The sequence below is a fragment of the Pipistrellus hanaki genome (genome assembly GCF_964339955.1).
Source record: "Pipistrellus hanaki genome assembly, chromosome: 3".
Classification (NCBI taxonomy): Eukaryota; Metazoa; Chordata; class Mammalia; order Chiroptera; family Vespertilionidae; genus Pipistrellus; species Pipistrellus hanaki.
The window spans coordinates 20,154,427-20,173,978 of record NC_140505.1 but is presented as its reverse complement, the minus strand read 5'-3'; the positions used below and the strand labels follow the sequence as shown (position 1 = coordinate 20,173,978).

The window sequence follows — 19,552 nt, the reverse complement described above, 5'->3', positions numbered from 1 at the left end:
CTGTTGCACACCTGAAACTAAGGTAAGATTGTATGCCAACTATATTTTTTTAAAAAAGTCAACATACCCATCAGCCCTGTGCCATGTATTGTGACATCAAAAGGGAAGAGGAGAAAAGGGATGGTGGGTCCACTCACACCCACCTCTTGGCCAGCTCTACTGAGGGGGGTTCTGTGTCCAGAAGTCCCAGCAGTTGAGAGTGTGGAAGGAAGCTCATGGCATGCATGGGAGAGACTGAGAACAAGAGTCTGAGAGATAGCTTCTAATGGGACAACTCGAGGTGGAATAGATACTCAAAATGTCTGCTTTGCCCCTGCATGCTCTGAAACTTATTTTGGAAAGGTAGAGCATGGCTTGTCTACCTTTCCAGACAAAATAAACCTTAATTTAAAAAAGATGGTTATATAGTTTAAGGTTAAAGGAATGGATGGATTAATGCTGATAGCTTAAAAGCCATTTATGTCTCTTCTACTTAACTTGAGCTGCCTTTTATTTGCAAGGCATTGGGAGAGGCTCACACTTCCAGCCTTTGAGATGTTTATAAGCGAATAAAACAATCCCTTAACCAGAGAACAAGAAATAAGCTAGGACAGTGGTCGGCAAACTCATTAGTCAACAGAGCCAAATAGCAACAGTACAGCGATTGAAATTTCTTTTTTGAGACCAACATTTTAAAAACTTAAACTTCTTCTAATGCCACTTTTTCAAAATAGACTTGCCACGGCCGTGGTATTTTGTGGAAGAGCCACACTCAAGGGGCCGAAGAGCTGCAAGTGGCTTGCAAGCTGCAGTTTGCGGACCACGGAGCTAGGAATTAAGGGAGAGAGGAAAGGCTTTGTGCTGAGAGTGGGAGGGTAAGGGGTACACACTCCCTATAGCCTTTTATTATAGTTGGGAGATTTAAAGGCCTTTTGGAAGGGACTTGACACAGTGGAAAGATAATACCTCTGTGTAACCTATGAGGAAAGCTTTGTTAAACAAAGAAGCCCGTTAACAAGATTGAATGGGAACTGGTGAACCTCGTCTGTGAGGCTGGAAGCCCCTTAGCTAACACCTGAAAGGTAGTCTCCTTGGTCAGCTGAGTGGTCCGAGAATAGCCAAGAACCTAGAGAAACCAGAGGGCTGTTTACCAAGGTCCACAGTGAATGAGTCATGTGTGTGGACTTTTGTCACCACACCTCAGAGTCTGAGACAAAGGAGACAGTCAAGCAGCCATTCCCAGCCCCTTTGTGCTCCTCCCTTAGGATAGTACGTTGGCCCATCCAGAGTCCCCAGAGATGATTCTGAGTTAGCGTTCTTGCAGTTGGGGGACAGTGAAGAGCTGTGGGCAGGAGTGATTGGCAGTAGCGGGGTAGCAAAAGTCCCTCCCTAGGCATGTCCAACCTCACCGCCCCTAGAGTGGCCCCACACAATGTCCTAGAGGGAAATTCTTTCCAGCTGCGCCTACAAGACAATCTGTTCCTGATCTACCTGCACCCATGGGTGCTGCCTGCGGAGAGGCCCGGGGTCAGGTTGGTCTGCTGGAGTCGGTGCCCTCTCTGCTCTGCTGCTTTGGGAGAGGACAGGTGGCTAACTTGTCCAGTCTAACCTGCCCGGCGCCTTGTCCCTGTGCTCTGGGCTGACTGAAACTCCTCTTTCAGTCAGAGCGAGAGGCGGGGCAGGGTGAGAGGAAAGAGCAGTCACCAGGCACACCCTGGCTGTGGGAGGTGTTTGCAAACACCCGGAATTCGGTGAGCCTGCAGGGTCCATCATCCCAGGACCGCAGACTAAGTCTGTAAATGGGGAGAAGACAGATTCTCACTCCAGGGCGGTCAGTGAGTGAGTCTCCAGGGACAGTGTGCTCTGGCCGGAGGAGGGGAGAAAAGGACCATCCAGGCATCTAGGAAGCAGTAAGCCAATTCCCAAGCATGCCCTGCTCTGGATCTCCTGGAGACTCTCTTCTCTGGCCGAAGTCCAATTGCAGCCTCCAGTGAGCCCCACTCCTCTGAGTTTTAACTCTGCTAGTGTCCAGTGTCTGGAGAGAAGGTTCTTTCTTTCTTTCTTTCTTTCTTTCTTTCTTTCTTTCTTTTCTTTTCTTTTCTTTTTTAAAAAAAATATATTTTATTGATTTTTTTACAGAGAGGAAGGGAGAGAGAGTTAAAAACACTAATCAGCTGCCTCCTGCACACTCCCCACTGGGTATGTGTCTGCAACCAAGGCACAGGCCCCTGATCAGAATCGAACCTGCCTACCACCTCTCCTTTTAGAACAGAGCCTATCTGTGACCCACAGAAACCCAAACACGTGAGGTCACAGGTACTCACAATTCTCCCTCCCCTCACCACGGCGCCCCTCCCCCACACTTTGTCCGCTAATCCTTTCCATGAATGGAAGGAATGCGTTTTGTCATGCTCAGCCTGTGAGGCTTCCAGCTGGGTCTCATTCCTGGCTCTCTGTATCATGGGGGCTGTACTAACAGTGAGAATGTGAGTGAGGAGGGGAGGCCGGAGCTGAAAAACTTTCCGCCCAGGGTCAGTTTTGACCCCAATCACTAGTGGAACAGTAGACAGGTAGGACAACCAAGAGGGAAGAATATGCCTTGTTTGATACAGTACCAATACAGAACAGACACCAAGCACGGGTAAGGGCTGGGACAGAAAGGGGCTGCAGGCAGGTGTCCCCAGGTGAACATGAAGGAAGGTTATCTGGCTGTAACCTGCTATGCTATTGGCTGCTGAGCTACCTCTGCTCAGACCTGCCTTACAACCTGAAGCACAGCTGGATCCAACCCCTGCTCAAAGTCCTCTGAAGGCTGGCTCACCTGGTTTAACACTGTGGTGTAAACTCCTTAGTCTGGAGCTGGTGATCTGCCTGATCTGGGCCCAACTTCCTTGGCCATCTTATTATCACCACCATCTGTCCCCAGTGACTTCCTAAAATATCCTGCATTCTAGCCCCCCATGGGGTACTTGTAACCCCTAAACATGCCATGAACTCTCTGGACCCCATGCCTTTGCTTAGGCTGGTCCGTTCTCTCCTTCTGAAATGCTCTTTCCCCATCATCTTCTCTACCCATCAAATCTGGTATACCCTCTAAGGCCCACCTCCACACAGCATCTTTCATGAAAAGCTACTTGCATAGAGAAATCACTTTCTCCTCAAATCACCCAAAGCATTATATTAATCCAGGACTTCTTTTTAGCATTTGCTATAGTGTGCCTTGGAAGTGGGTCTCATTCAGAGGTAATACCTAGCATGAAGCAAGTCCTCAATAAATCTTTATAGTAATGAATGGAGCCGTGAGGTTGAATGAGGTTAATAAATGGCCAGGAAGGGGAAATAGCACGAAAACAACAGAGTTCTCTGTTAAGCTTTCCTGACTTTTACGTGTCTGGTGCCTCCTTTGCTTTTCCCTTCTCATCACATTAACTATTTACAACGTGCTAAATAGGCTTTTCCCACACTGTAGCCGCCCTCAGTTGCAAACCTGAGGTGTAATGTCTGTGTTGTAATTCCCTACGCGGGAAAAGAGAACACTGTGTACTCATGATGGGCTGGAATAACCTCCAACTCTTCCATTCCATAGCACTTCTCAAGGACCTACTGTGTACTCAGGCTTCTGCTAGGGGCCGTGGAGGAGACAGGTTAAAGAAGTCACCACCTGGCCCCTACCCTGAAGGGGGCTATCAGAAGCCAAATCTTGGAGAAATCTGAGTGAAACTTTGCGGTGGGTAGGACTCGAGTAGTCAAAGAGGTTGGCAAAGCAGCTAAGAGCGAAAGGCCTGGAGATGGGGAGACTCTCTGGGCTACAATTTGTTCAGGAGATAGAGGAGAATGAGTCAGGGCGGGATCAAATAGGAATGTCTTTAAATCTCTAAGTTTGAAGTTGATGCAGGTGAGACAACATTGTAGGATTTCAAGCGGGTTAGTGCAGCAGTGTGCAGTGTGAGCCTAGAGGTCAGGGGGATACTAGTGGCAATCCAAGATTGGGGTTCTGAGGATCCGGAAGAGGCAAGGGATACAGTAAAAACCCTGGATGGGAGTCAGGACACTTGACTAGTCCTGGATCTGTTGTGGGGCCTTGAACCCATCACTTCTCTGCTCTGGGCCTTTTCTTAACTGTAAAACCTAAAAACTTTCAAAGTGAGCTTTTTAATCTGATGGTTCAGCTAAGCCTTTGAAATAGGCTATTGGGAATGGAGGGAATAAGCCAATCTAGTGGACATCTGGAGCAAGGGAATGGCTAACTGGAGTCAAGAGATAAAGAACGAGAAAACCGAAGAGGGTCCATCCAGCCAGGGAGAAATGGGGAACTGGGGGCGGGCGAAGCCTCTGTTCCTGACGTCTAGTTTGGCAACCCCGTCTTCAGTTTCCCCTTTCTTCCCCTTCTCAAATTTACTCTTAGCCTCACCTTATTTGGTGAGAGCAGGGCAACATAGGATACCTCCAACCTCCTGTCCCACCCCCTCAATCTACCTTCCCCTTTTCAGGCTTTGAAATGAGCCTCCTCCTTCCCCACCCACCTGGCACCATCCCAGGACCCACCGCCTCCCACTGTCATCACCCCAAGGCCGAAGTAGAAAGAGGGCGGAGTTCGGGGTCATGTTCTTTATCACTTTGATAGCCACCACTCAATGAGAATTCACCAAGTGCCAGGATCCATTATATATATTTTTTAATTTCTTTATTGGTATGGTATCACACAATTGTCCTCATCCCCCTATTCCCATCCCAAACCCCTCTCCATGTATGCCCCCATCCCCCTGTTGTCCATGGCCACTGGTTAGGCTTATACAAGTCCTTTGGTTGATCTCTTGCCCCCTTTCCTCTACCCTCCCCTGCCTTCCCTCTGAGGTTTGACAGTCTGATCGATGCTTCCCTGTCACTGGGTCTGTTTTTGTTCTTCAGCTTATGTTGCTCATTATTTCCCTTAGATGCGTGAGATCATGTGATCCAAGAATAAGAACCGAAAACAAGGCAAACCATAATGGTTACTCACTGAGAGGCAAATGAATCAGTCTGTAGTTGAGTTTCTCAGGCTCCATTATATTTTACAGCAAATCTAGACTGTTCTCTCCTTTTGTTTGGCAGAGAAACTGAGACCACAAGATGCTCAGTGCCGAGACCAGTTTTGCTCAGTGGATAGAGCTTCAGCCTGTGGACTGAAAGGTCCAGGTTTGATTCCAGGCAAGGGCATGTACCTTGGTTGCAGGCACATAACCAGTAGGGGGTGTGCAAGAGGCAGCTGATCGATATTCCCTCTCATCGATGTTTCTAACTCTATTCCTCTCTCTTCCTCTCTGTAAAAAATCAATAAAATATATTTTTTAAAAAAGATGCTCAGTAATCTGTGCAAGGTCCCACACGTGGGCAATGCTGGACTGGGAATGAGGTCTGACTCCCAAGCCTGGGCTTCCGCCAGTTCCGCTTGGGCCCGGCGACCTCGGTGGCGGATTCCTTCGCTCACCTACCTACCGCCTCCCAGCCCCACATTCTCCGGCCCCGCCCCGCCCCGCGGCCGCCCCGCCCCGCCCTCCGCGCCCGGCCGCCCCGGTGCCGGGGCCTCGCAGGGCTGCTCCGCAGCCGGTGGGCGGGGCCATAAGGGGCGTGGCCGGAAACCTTAAGGAGGCCGGGGTGGCAGTGCGGGGCGTGGCTGGCGCGGGGGCGTGGCCTGTAGGGGGCGTGGCCGGAAGCCTTAAAGAGGCCGGGCCGGCGGGGCGGGCTTAGAGGCCGCGGGTTGCGGCGGTCAGCTCATCCCTCCGTAGAGCACTCCCGCGGCGCTGTCACCATGTCCCTGGCGGCTGCGGCGGGCCGGGGCCCGGGAGCCGTGTGGTCCCCGACCCACGTGCAGGTGACGGTGCTGCAGGCGCGGGGCCTGCGGGCCAAGGGCCCCGGGGGCACGAGCGACGCGTACGCGGTGATCCAGGTGGGCAAGGAGAAGTACGCCACCTCGGTGTCGGAGCGCAGCCTGGGCGCGCCCGTGTGGCGCGAGGAGGCCACCTTCGAGCTGCCGCCGCTGCTGTCCGCCGGGGCCGCGCCCGCCGCCGCCGCCACCCTGCAGCTCACCGTGCTGCACCGCGCGCTGCTCGGCCTCGACAAGTTCCTGGGGCGCGTGGAGGTGGACCTGCGGGAGCTGCACCGGGACCAGGGCCGCAGGAAGACCCAGTGAGTGCGGCCAGCGGGAGGCCCGGGAGCCGGGGGAGGCCCGGGAGCCGGGAGCCCGGGGAGACCGGGGAGCCCGGGGGAGGATCGGGACCCGGGGGAGGACCGGGAGCCCGGCGGGGGCCGTGCAGGTGGCCGGGGCGCTGAGATCCTCTTAGAAGGCGGAGTGCAGGCGCTGCTGGGTCTCAGGGGGACGGACAGAGGGACACCTTTCGGGAGGAACCCCTGGACCAGCACGAGCATTCTCTCCCAGCTCCCACTCCTCCCTCCGGCCCCCGCGCCAGCTCCCCGGCGTGCGGGCTCCGAACGCAGGGAGGGAAGGAGAGAGGGGAGGGGAGGGGGGTATTCTGTATCTGCCTGGCGTCGCTCAGCGCCTGAAACTCAGTAAGCAAGCACCTCATGCATCTTTGATGAACTGAAAACTACAGGTGGCCCGACGAATTCCTGTTATTAGTGTGGGTAGTGTGTGTATTTGATATTCGCATTCATTAGGTAAAGCCTCCTAGGTATGTCACTGCTCTGGGCACTGACCGAGCTGGGGTCGGCTGGGCCTTGGCGCAGAGAGGATTAACTGGAGGAATGCAACCCACTGACACTCCCTGGCTCCGGAGGCTCACCCCTGGACTGAGCGGGGCGTTACAGTGAGGAGTGGGTGAAGGTGGGGGCCAGGAATGGGGTGCGCAGGTTGCAAGGTGATGGCTATCTCCTCCCCAAACCCCCACCTTCGCCCAAGGCCCCGGTAGATGGTGAAGAGAATTTACCCCTCCCTCCCCAAAGAATGCACCACCTTCAGACTGAAAAATATTTAACCCTGTTTGCCTGGGCCCCAAATGAGTAAGGATTTCTCAGCGATGGCTGGAGCCAGGGTCTGCCCTTGGCCCAGCTCAACTGGGAGGTAGGCATTGTGTTTCTTTGTCAAGTTCTCTCTGGCCCTACTCCCTCCAGATGGCTGCTCACCCGTAGCTCCCAGTCAAGAGTTATGTGTTAGGGCCGTGGTCCACAAACTGCGGCTCGAGAGCCACATGTGGCTCTTTGGCCCCTTGAGTGTGGCTCTTCCACAAAATACCACAGCCTGGGCGAGTCTATTTTGAAGAAATGGCATTAGAAGAAGTTTAAGTTTAAAAAATTTGGCTCTCAAAAGAAATTTCAATCGTTGTACTGTTAATTTTTGGCTCTGTTGACTAATGAGTTTGCCGACCACTGTCAGTTAGGGTAACTCACTCCTACTGGGCAAAACTCAGCAAAACTGGGCAAAACTCAGTTCACTCCAAGATGTTACCCAGTTATCTGTTGTCTTTCACACGTGTTTGGAATGGAGCATTTGTTCATCTTGTATACCCAAACCTAAGCCTTGCTTTGCTTAATTGGCTACTTGCTGGACCTTAAATATGCAAGCCAGTCATGTTGTCTCCTAGCCCCCACAGTTTATGAAGCACACTGATTCACATTTTGTGCTTTAGATACCAACAGGTTTTTAACTTTCTCCTGCGAAGGAGACAGGAAAAGCCAGAGAGGGTTTGAAGTTACCGGACTCCTTTCTCTGTAGGGTGGGTCCAATTTCAGCGCGCATGCTTGCAAATGTAATACCTGATTCGCTTATCTGGCCAAAGATGAATAGGTATTTTTGAACTCAAATCAGATAAAGATGGAGAGCCGTAGGTGAGGATGGATGGGGTATCTTCATGGCATCAACTTACAAGCCATCAGGTGAACAGCGTCTTTGCTGAGGAGAGGCCGAAGCTGTGCTCATTTTTCATTTTCTTAAATGACATTTGGGGCCTTTCCGGCTTCAACTGGGAGCCATTGGCGGTCCTTTATTCGGTCCCAACCCAAGATGTGTGGATATTATCATCTGTCTCTGCCATCTGCTTCTTACGGGAGCGTTTTTCTCTCTTGAAAGAAAGAGTGCGTCTCCCTGCCAGAGGTGGGGTTCTGGACCCTCCCTGGGTCTGGTCCTGACTCATGGTTGGGCCACAGGCTGCTCAGTCTCTCAAAACCCGTTTCCCTATTTAAATGGAGCTTGTGTCCTGACTTAATTAATGTTTGTCAGTTGTTTCTGGGTTCCTGGGTTCAGGGGGTCCATATGTAGGCTCAAAAAGTTCTGTTACTGCTTTGTGAGGAGTGAAAACCTCCTTAAGTTCCCTATTTCAGGAAGTGTTTAGGCTTTGCATCTTCATTTTCACATCCTCTCCGTTGTAATCCTAAACCCAGATTGGTTACTCCTGCCACTATTATATGAACCGATTACCCCGTTAGTCAAAGTATCAGTTTGTAGGAAATAGCACTTAGTGATGTTTTTATTTTATTTTTATTTTTTATATTCACTAAGGAAGGCTTCTTTTATTTGCTCCTCTAGCAGTAGGTGAAACTACAGGCATTCCATTGATCACTTCCTGAGACTTTCCGAGGTGCTGGGAACCCAGTTAAACAAACTCTGTCTGATGCCAGGGCCCATCACTTGGGCCCTCAAGATAGCTGGGATTTGGAAAATGAGATATACACGAGAGACAGAATTTTAACAGAAACTGGTTGGGCTAGGAAGTCATTTGAACTAGTCATTAATGGTTTGACTCCACTTTAGACATTAAAAACCAGAAACAAAACAAAAGCTCAAAATTAAAAAAATTTTGTTGTTGTTAATCCTCACCTGAAGATATTTTCCCCATTGCTTTTCAGAGAGTGGAAGGGGGAGGGGGAAAGAGAAAGCGAGAAAGACAGAGACAGAGGTGAGAGGTGTGAGGTGAGAGAGACACATTGACTGGTTGCCTCCCACTCTCATTCCAACAGGGGGTGGGTGGTGGGTGGGGTGAGAGGGAGTGAACCCTAAACTGAGGTATGTGCCCTTGACTGGAAATTGAACCTGTGACCCTTTGGTGCCCAGGCAGACACTCTAACCACTTATAACACTGGCCAGGGTCAAAAGCTCAAATCTTGGTCTGTAGGTTTGTGTGTGTGTGTGTGTGTGTGTGTGTGTAAGTGTGTGTGTGTATGTGTGTGTGTTCATCTCTAGCAAATAAGGTTGCTGTTATAGAGTATGACTTTTATTATGAGTCTAGAAGCTGAAACTCAAGGCATTAAGAGCTAACTGTGCTAATATTTCCACTTGTTCTTTTGATAAGCCTCCATCGGTTGTATCTTTGGAGTCAAGAGAATATACTTTTTATAATGACTCAGATTTCACAGACCTTGACTTTAGTGTGATGACACACATCTTTGAAGCACCAGAGGCTGACGTAGGATAGGGTACATTTAATAGGGAAGAGTCATACTTAGTCCCTTTACTTAAGAATACATAGAATGAATTGGTTTTGCACTTAAAGCTTACCTATTAAAGACCTCTCAGGTCTCAGTTGGGCCTTGGTTAAATGGGAATCAGTTAAGTCTCCTGGTCATAAAACAGACCTGAATCTGAGAGGCAGAATCAGGTGACTAACATGTAGGGTTCTCTCCTCAGCTCTCTAGTCTCATGTAGTGTGGGATTCTAGATCAATTAAAACTGTGTGTGTGTGTGTGTGTGTGTTGTTTTTTTTTTAGCATGGTAAGAGCAACAAAATTTGGGGAAATTATCAGTTAACAGATTAAAAATAAATATTCATTAAGGCTGGTGACTGGAAGGCCATTGTGTAACTAAATATCATGCAACTTAATACTGGAATAGCCCTAACCAGTTTGGCTCAGTGGACAGAGCCCCGGCCTTTGGACTCAAGGGTCCCAGGTTTGATTCCGGTCAAGGGCATATACCTTGGTTGCGGGCACATCCCCGGTGGAGGGTGTGCAGGAGGCGGCTGATGGATGTTTCTCTCTCATCGATGTTTCTGGCTCTCCCTTACTTTCTGTAAAAAATCAATAAAATACATATATAACAAAATACTGGAATAGTCTTCCAGATATGAAGAGAGAGTGTGAGTGGTGGAAAGTCATTTTCCTATATGTCTTTAACATTTAAGGGGGGATTTGGTTGTATTTGAAAGGATTTGAATATTAATAAAGGCTAACTATTTTGAAGAGCTGTAAGTGTAGAAGAATGCTATAAGTTGCCAAAGGAAATTTGGGTTATTAAAAAGAAATAAAGGCCAGAGAGCCGTTTTTCTGGGAGAGCTGGATGCAGGGAAGTGACTTAGAGGACCACAGAGATGTGTAATGCACCAATTACAAGCAGTCAGCGTTAGTGCTTATACATTTAGGTTTCCTAAACATACTCGTAAGATTTTCGTAACAGACTGGAAAATTTGAGCAATATTGTTAAGTCCTTCCTTTCTCGGGATTCCCCTTAAATATGATTCCCCTTGGGCCTTCCTGGAAACCCTCCTACCTGTCACCCAGCCACAGTCCCCTCCCACTCCAGTGTGGGACACGGATAGCTCAATGCCAAGACAGTTCTCTGTCTCCTCTGGATAAACCCTAACCTGTTTATGGCAATGGAGGGGAATGACTAAGAAGGGGGAAGGTACCTCAAAGTTATTGTATTAAAGGTGTTCCGTTGTGTTTTTCACGGTATTATTTGATTGTGATTTTATTTGTAAGACATTCAGTGAGCATGGGGAAAGCTCTAACTGCTTTTCTCCTTCTTGTCTTTAAAGTCTATCCATGCTTTTCATAAATATTTTTTAACACCTACTATGTCCCAGGTACTGGTATACAAGTGTAAACAGTGGTGACCAAAACAGACATGATCCTTGGTTATTTATTTATGTGTTCATTTGTTTCATGTCTATATACCCCACAGCCTCCTGGGGTATATAGACATGAAACAAATGAACACATAAATAAATAACCATGTATCATGATAAGCACTGTGGAGGAAGAGAACAGGGTATCCTAAGAGGAAAGACCACAGAAGACATGACTTAAAGAAGAATATTGCAGATAGCCCCTCTGAGGCAGAGACCCGAGAATAAGCAGGAGTTTTTCTAGTGAGAAGTAGAGGAGGAAGGCCCGATGGGGTGGGCAGCCTGTGAAAAGGCCCTGGGGTGGCTAGAGAGATTGTGTAGATTGAGGCTGACGGGGAAGGCAGGGCTTTATTTAAGAATTCTGGGAAGCCAGTGAGGCGGTGCAATCCATTGCATTAGAGATTGCTGTGGCTGTTGGGTGAAAAAAGGATCTGAAATAAGCCTAGCCTGGAATCAGACACACCAAATGGGAGGCCACTGATGTAATCCAGGTGACCAATGGTGGTGGCTTGGGTTAGGGCCGAGGTTGGCAAACTTTGGCTCGTGAGCCACATGTGGCTCTTTGGCCTCTTGAGTGTGGCTCTTCCACAAAATACCACGGCGTGGGCGAGTCTGTTTTGAAGAAGTGGCGTTAGAAGAAGTTTACGTTTAAAAAATTTGGCTCTCAAAAGAAATGTCAGTCGTCGTACTGTTGATATTTGGCTCTGTTGACTAATGCCTTTGCCGACCACGGGGTTAGGGTGATGGCTGCCGAGATGGACACAGGTGGGTCGATTTCAAAAATATTTTGGAGGCTCAGTTGGCGTGGCTTGTGTTGGATTGGATGTGGGTGAGGATGAATGGGAGGAAGTGATAAGAATGAACAAATAAAACCAGGAGAGCTGGCTGTTGAAAATGAACCAGGAAGTGGTGGCTGCTTTCTTTCCCCAACAGTCACTATGACAGGGTGAGGTCACCATTGCAAAAACAGTTTTGGGCAGTGACTCCTGTGAGTAGGAAACATCGCTGAAACCAGGGTGTGTGTATGTGTGTCTTCAAGTATTTACAGTTTTAATACAGGCCTAGTCTTTGTTTTGTAATAGCATGGCTGATGCAGTCTTACTGGTGTGTTCCAGCATGGCTGGTGAAGTCACTGCTTCAAGGAACACAGGACTAACTAAGAAAGGGGAAAATAATATGTAACATTAGGAACAGTAAACCCAGAAATGGGAAATAAAACTTTGGGGCAAGCAAGTCAACCATTTAAATATTTTTCACATTAGGGAAAGTATGCGTATGAAAGTCCTGTGCCTTTTTCCTTTTGCTTAAACTTCCTTCTGGTTACAAAGACTCTTTTGTATTTCGCCAACTGCCACGAGGGGGAAGTTTTTATAAATAGTAGGTCATTTTAATTGTAGTTATTAACTGAAAAATGTTATACTTACATTAAAAGCAATACATGTGCTAATTAAAATGTCAAGAACTCAAACATGTATTTGCTGATATCCCTGTTCCTTCCTCTAAGAGTAATCTTAGGTATATATTAAAATACTTCAGTTTTAATTGCCATCTGTCCTAGAACACTGCTCCTCAGATTAGGAAGCCCTAGCCCAAGTGAAGAGAGGGAACGGGAGTCATTTTAGGCTTTATCTTCACTTCAGAGCAGTCCCCTGGGTGGCCTTGGGTTCTGGGTTTGGTGTAGATCTCTAAATTCTCAGGCCTTTGAATTCCAACAACAGCGACAGCCTGTTGCCGGGATTTTTGTCTTGGAAAAAAACTTGACAAGAGGGTTCTGCTTACTTTAAGGAGGTGTCCTGGGTCACATCTTGTGTCCCAGCTGGCTCAGAAAGAGACCAAGCCCACTTTTCCCTGCTTCTCCCTTGGCCAGAGATCACTGGTCTTATTTTTGCTGTGTGACCCAACGCAGGGCCCATACATGCATAGTCTCTGAGAGTGAACGAGCTCCCACATGCGCGCGCGCACACACACACACACACACACACACACACACACACACACTTGCAGTCCCTTAGGCACAGACCTCTAGGACAGATGGTAATTAAAACTGAAGTATTTTAATATATACCTAAGATTACTCTTGTTTTTTAAATTAAATATATTTTATTGATTTTTTACAGAGGAAGGGAGAGGGATAGAAAGCTAGAAACATAGATGAGAGAGAAACATCGATCAGCTGCCTCCTGCATGCCCCCCACTGGGGATGTGCTCGCAACCAAGATACGTGCCCTTGCCCGGAATCGTACCCAGGACCCTTCGATCCGCAGACCGACGCTCTATCCACTGAGCCAAACCGGCTTCGGCGAGAACTCTTTAATCTTACATTTAATCCAGTGGATTAAAGACTAGGGGTGTCCGAAGTGTGAGGTCAAAGCTCTGCCCATTCAGTCTCCCAGTTTGGGGTATGGCTTGCTTGTCTGTGCCCTTTCTGAACATTAAAGAAGCAGGTTGTCTCTGCAACTTGGTGCTTAATGATGCTTTTGGCAAAGGAGTTGCTTTTAGTCACTAATGAGACAAGAAATTCCTTTCCTGGAGGGAGAGGTCTGTAGATAATCTGTTAGAAAGAAATCAGGGCTTGAGTCTCCCCGTGTCCCCGAGGGACACAGTTAGGAATGTGCCTGTGGGGAGAGAAAAGGCAGTGGTAATTAAGTGTCTTTTCCTGAGTGTTGGCCTCTGAATGGGAGTGAGAGGGAAGGCATTTTCAAGAAACCCCAGAAAAAATGTTTCTAAAGGTGCTGCTGGCTGCTGCACACTTCACTTTTAATATAAATGCTCTTTTATTAAAATGGACGTGGCTAACCTAGGTAGAACAATTAAGGCTTCCCGAAAGTCTGGTCTGAAAAGGCCTCTTGTGATCATAAAGAATGGGTGTCCTGTGTGCAGGGAGCCAGTGGTGGGCTGGGTCCTGGGATATAGCTTCAAGGGTGTCGCCTCCTACAGCGCCAGTCCTGTGGGGTTTTCCGTTTACACCAATGGAACTTTTCATTTTCACTAATCATCCGTTGTTAAAACAGGATTTTGAATGCTCTTGGTGTGGGGTTTTTCTTCCCCACCCCTCGGGGACTTACCTTGATTATAAGATAAATCATAGATACTCTGCTTCCTTGCCCAGAACTCTCTTAGAAAGGAGTGAGTCCCGTTTGTGGGCTGAACGTAGGCTGGATGTTTTGTTTTTTTAAACTATATCTTTATTGATTTCAGAGCGGGAGAGAGAGATAGAAACATCAACGATGAGAGAGAATCATTGATTGGCTGCCTCCTGTTCACCACATTGGGGGTTGAGCTTGCAATCTGGGCAAGTGCCCTTGGCCAGAATTGAACCCGGGACTCTTTAGTCCGCAGGCGGACACGCTACCCACTGAGTCCAAACCGGCTAGGGCTGGATGTTTTTTGATGTCTGTCATGCTGAAGTTTGTTTGTTTCTTTTGTCCTGATCAAAAGATGGTGAACCAAAGCATTGCATTTTCTTTTTCCATCCTTAAGATCTCTTTGCATGAGTGATAAAGGATCCCCACGGTTGCCATGAGAATGTTCTTCAGCAGACCGCATATTATAGAATCCCTCAGTGGCATTTACATGTGGGCTAGAGGCTAGATACCTGATCTGAAGGTAGAATATTAACATTTGTGGCTTTTTGAGATCTGATCAAGGAAAAGAATGGATCAGTAAATGATTGCAGGGGGGGATTTACATGGTTAAAAGTGTGTCAATTTTCCTAATTCTCAGAATCTTGAAATACTGGTGCTTGTTATTCCCTTTAATCTTTACCTACAGGAAGTTTAATATTGCTTTCAACTTAAAAAAAAATGCCTTGAACCTTATCCTTCAGTCAGTTATGCCATCTTGGCATATCTCCGACGTAGTTTGGAAGCCCTCTGCTTCATAACTCCCCTACCTACGTAGAAACCCTGAAGACCATTGATTAAATGTCTCTCATAAGTTACAGAAAACATACACTGATCATCGTATTTTAAAAATTCGTATGTGTGTTTTAATTTTGGAAATTGTGTAATGCAAACTGATTTTGTAATTGAGTCTTTTCCTAACCCCTTTGAATGCAAATCATTGTTATTTGTATTTGATGATATTTGGATGCCTAGTCAGTCAGAATTGTAGGTTTCTTAAATTCCCTTTTGAAAACCATCTCAATAGGTAAACTATGCATATATATATGTATTTATTTCACAGTATGTCATATAGTCACTAGAATTGATGGGTATAGAAACTAAGACAATTATGCAAATAACTACTACAAATAAAATTGCATGTGTACTTTGGTTATAACTAAGCAATAATTATAGCTAACACTTGTCGAGTGCTCATTAATACCAGGCACTGTTCTAATTCTAAGGATTGTACTTATAGGAAGCCATTTAATCTTCATAACATCCTTATGAGGTAGGTGCTTTGAACCCTGTTTCAGAGGAGAAGCCCGGGCCACAGAGAGGTTATGTAACTTGCCTGAAGTCTCTCAGCTAGTGATTATTTAAATGCACAGGGAAAAGACTTCAAGAAAATACATAAAAAGGTCACGGTTGGATTAGCATGAGAAAATTAAAAAAAAAATTTCTATAACTCACTTTGATTACTTTCTAACAGAATTTCTGTAGAGCAAATAATACAGGAAGGGCCAAAAGCATTTTCAGCCGGCTTTTTCTGTTCTCTCTCCTATACCACGTCACTTATCAACTTTTAGGATTGAGTTTGGTGGCCACAGATAGCCTTTTGTGCCATTAGAATAACAAAATTAGGGCAAAAAAAGCGATCCATTTGCCTCCGTCATGATTTTAACAGGAGTCCTTCCAAGCTGTTGATAGTGGGCAGAGGGGAAGGGCCACCGGGGGAGGCGAGGGCGGCTGATGGGTGATTCTGTATTCAGAGTTAGGCAATGATGACCAGCCGCCTTGGTCAATAACAAAACTGGTTAAACTACTTAGCTTCTGCAAGGCACACACTGCCAACGTTTTATAGGTCATAAACACTTCTGTCCCTGTTTGCTCTGCATCACTTCTCAAAGAAGAGCCTGGGCATTTCAGCCATCACTCCTTTTCAGAGCCCGTATGGATGTGCTCAGCTGCTGGCCCCACAGGGTCTTCAGCTTTCTTTCTGTTTCCCGGGGATGACAGTGAACATTTCTTCACCTGGGAAAGACCGAGTGTGCCCCCTGTCTCGAAACACCACATCAGGTGCTGTTCTGTCCTTCCTGCTTCTTTCCCGATGTGGGCCATACTCACTCCCCTGGGTCACGTACTCCCCTGGGTCACGATGCTGGGTCATGGTGGAGATGACTCACACCACACATCACCGCTGCGATTGTGCGGGGGAAGGAAACAGGCAGTCCCTGTTGAGTCCAAACTGGACCCACAGACAAGGCCCCCTTGACATGAAACAAATACTGTAAAACGTTGAAGTATTGTAGAGAGCTGTGGTCTTCCCCTTTGCCTTGCCTTTCCCTGTCCAATTGGAGGACACGGTATTAACTCATTTTGTGGGACCCCTAAGGAGGCGGTTCTAGGAGCCCCTTGGGGTTTAAATGAGCTGAGAACTGGATTCGTGTGTGCGAGTCCTCATTTGTGGTGAAACTAGTTCCTCTTCATGTCTGATGATTTTGTTGTGCTCTAAAGTTAGAAAGAAGGCAGCCGTTGTGCCAGTGTCACCAACCCTTGGTGACGATGTTGCTAAACTCACTCTGTCCCCCTACTCCTCCCCCCACACCCCCCGAGAGGGTAAGTTTTTTAGGGCAGAATCTGGCCTCTTTGCTTTGCCTGTTCAGTGCCGGGCATGTAAACAGTATTTGAACCGAATCTTTGGAGCCACCCTTTCTCTGCACGCGCCTGCCCTCAGGAATGTTTTGAAGGAAAAACAGGCTTACTTCATCTGCAGGAAGATTCGTTTTGAGACATACCAGTCAGTCTTTTACAAGTGCAGTCTCCAATGCCTGCCCTTCTCCTCTCCCAAGACCGGGGCCACGCTGCCCTCACCCTGCCGCATTCCGATGGAAGGCCCCTGGGACTGCTCTCCGCTCTCCGTGTGTTTGAGAGACCACATTCTGAGGCAAATCAACCCTGAGAATTGGGCATGGTTGGATGGCATGAACTGCTCTCAAAAGGACTGTTTCAAAGCCCAGGGGATTTGACAGTGCAGATCTAGACAGTAGCTCCCCAACCCAGCCCTGGGGGTGGAGCTAAGGGTGAAGGGGGATCCTGAGTTCTGCCTCCCACCTCTTTTCCTTCCTGTACCCAGTTCATTCTTTTTTCACATTCCCTACTGCTCTTAGGTCCTAGACCTAATCTTACACCTAGAAGACTTAAAAGAATTTTTCTTTTTTTAAGCTGTTGTTTGATGAAAAACAAAACAAACAAACAAACAAACCAAAATAAACAACCCTAACCGAAATCCCCCAAAAGGAGGGCAGCTGTATATGCCCAAGACTATCACTTTCCTGAGGAGCATGGAGGGTAATGAAGACTGAAGTTTTCATTCCGTACCATTTCATTTTATTTTTAAAATATATTTTATTGATTTTGTACAGAGAGGAAGGTAGAGAGATGGAGAGTTAGAAACATCGATGAGAGAGAGTCATCGATCAGCTGCCTCTTGCACACCCCCTACTGGGGATATGCCCGCAACCAAGGAACCTGCCCTTGACCGGAATCGAACCCGGGACCCTTCAGTCCCCAAGACGATGCTCTATCCATTGAGCCAAACTGGTTTCGGCTCATTCCGTACCATTTTAAAAATATATGTTTTTATTGATTTTCAAGAGCGAGGATGGGAGAGGGAGAAACCTCAGCTGCCTCCTGCACACCCCCTACTGGGGAATGAGCACACGCACCGGGGCATATGTCCTGAACAGGAATCTAGTGGGTGACCTCTGGCTAGGGCGCTATACCATTTTGTATGTTTTCAATTTTAATCCTGTGCCTGTTATTACTTAAAAATATAGTTTACATAAGTCTCCTGCCACTTCCTATGTATTCAGAAATCCTATTAAATTTTGAAGAACTGAACTTTAATTATAAATAAAAATCACTATTTGCGTATAGAAGGGATCATTTTTGATAGGCGGCAGGGTTTTGTCAGACATGGGTTTAAAAATAAACTTGCTGCATTGGGATTGTGGCTGTCTCCTGTTCTCTGCCCTTTGGACTGGGAAAATGAACCCGGCCCTGATTTCTGAGATAGTGGGAGCCGTCCGGCTACCTGAAAGGTATCGCTGGACGCGCCCACGCTGACATCATGCGCTGGGTGGCCGTGCTTTATTATTGATGAACTACTTCCGCAAGGTGCTGGAATTCAGCGAACCTGAAAGCAAATGAACAGAAATGCTTAAAAATTGAGTTGATGTTTAAAGATGAAAACCCCATTACATGTTCTGGTTGGGGATTCCTTCGGATGATTTATAACTCTTGTTATAAAGTATGCTTGGGTCAGATACCCCTTGGATAACATTGATAATAGAAGAAACAGCTCGTGTCTTCCTTTCTAGCTTTAATAAACCCAGCACGGGCTTTTAAACCTTCTGAACATATGCATGAGATGCTTCCCCGCCTGTGATTCAGTCTGCCTCTCACCTCCTTACATGGAGCTGTTCTGGGGTTACTTGGTGTTTGTTTGGGCTGTTTGTGAAACAGACAGGACCAGTTGGTGAAGTGTCTCTTCACACCTCCTAGTGGTGTTGGGCTTCCAAAACAAATCCCACTTTAGCACCTGGGGATTGAACCTGTGCAGCAGGGAATAATAGGCCCGCAGGGCGGATGCTAGAGTTGGTGGGAGCTTTGCTCAAAATAAACAGCCGTTGGCTCTGATATTTTTGGAAAGGCAGGTCTGGTCCCAAGAACTGCCACGTACGTATTCTTTAAAAGTCCGTCCTGTCTTCTGTCTTCGTCTTCTGTCTTCGCATCCCCTGGTGGAGAGGGGCAGCTCTCTGCGTGTGGCTGGCGTGGTCCTCTGAGCCCTGGGACTCAGCTTCCAGCAACTTCCCCTTTTCAAGTTGGTATTTACAAAAGGTAACCACCTTCTTCACGAAGGCTACCATTTAGCACAAGACTGTCAGAAGAGGAAAAATACAAATAATCCTCTCAACATCTAAGTGACAAATATGCAAACTATTCCCCCCCCCCCCCCAGGTCCCGGAAATGTTCTGGAAAGACAGCAGGCTGGCAGAGACCAGGGGCTGTCTGTCAGGACCTTGCATCTCCCCTCCCTCTCCAGCTGTGGACTGTGGTTTTAAAAACCATAAGGTTTCTCCTCAAGGTCCAAAATCATAGCTGACATCATTTTCTCAGATCTCGGCTGTATTTTGATCATGCAGGTTAAGTTCTTTGTGATGACTTTGTACCCTGGACTTTATGAAAGCTTATGATTAATGACTGGTGGCAAGCTACGGTGGGTTCTCCCCCTTTCTTTTTAAATTAGAAGCTCAAACTTTCCTCAAAAAGAGTTGAGCCCTAGCTGGTTTGGCCTGTGACCAAAGGGTCCCAGGTTCAAGATTCAGAACCCAGTCATGCCTCTTAAGAGTCCTAAGACCTTGCACCAATTACCTCACTTGCAAGCCTCAGTCTCTTTTATCTGTAAAATGGGTAAAAGGTCCCATTTTTGAGATAAAGAAATGTCATTCTTTGTGAGAAATGTCATCTAAATGAGGATGTTTCTCAGGGTGTGCCATGCCAAGTATGCTGGAGGTGCTATTTCAGTGTTAGGCTTCTGCCTCCCTCTGCTCCCTTCCTTTAAGTGCAGGGTGA

The 19,552-nt window shown here is 47.3% G+C and overlaps 1 protein-coding gene across 2 annotated transcripts in view; it reads left to right on the top strand.

Moving 5' to 3' along the window:
- The first annotated feature begins 5,700 nt into the window (after positions 1–5,700).
- The window catches only part of RAB11FIP1 (RAB11 family interacting protein 1), a 29,768-nt gene continuing 15,916 nt past the window's right edge, over positions 5,701–19,552 (top strand). For both annotated transcript variants that reach the window (XM_084879152.1, XM_084879151.1), the window contains exon 1: positions 5,701–6,144. In XM_084879152.1, the coding sequence (XP_084735278.1) occupies positions 5,768–6,144 (377 nt within the window). In that variant the 5' untranslated portion in view covers positions 5,701–5,767. The remainder of the gene's footprint in view (positions 6,145–19,552) is intronic.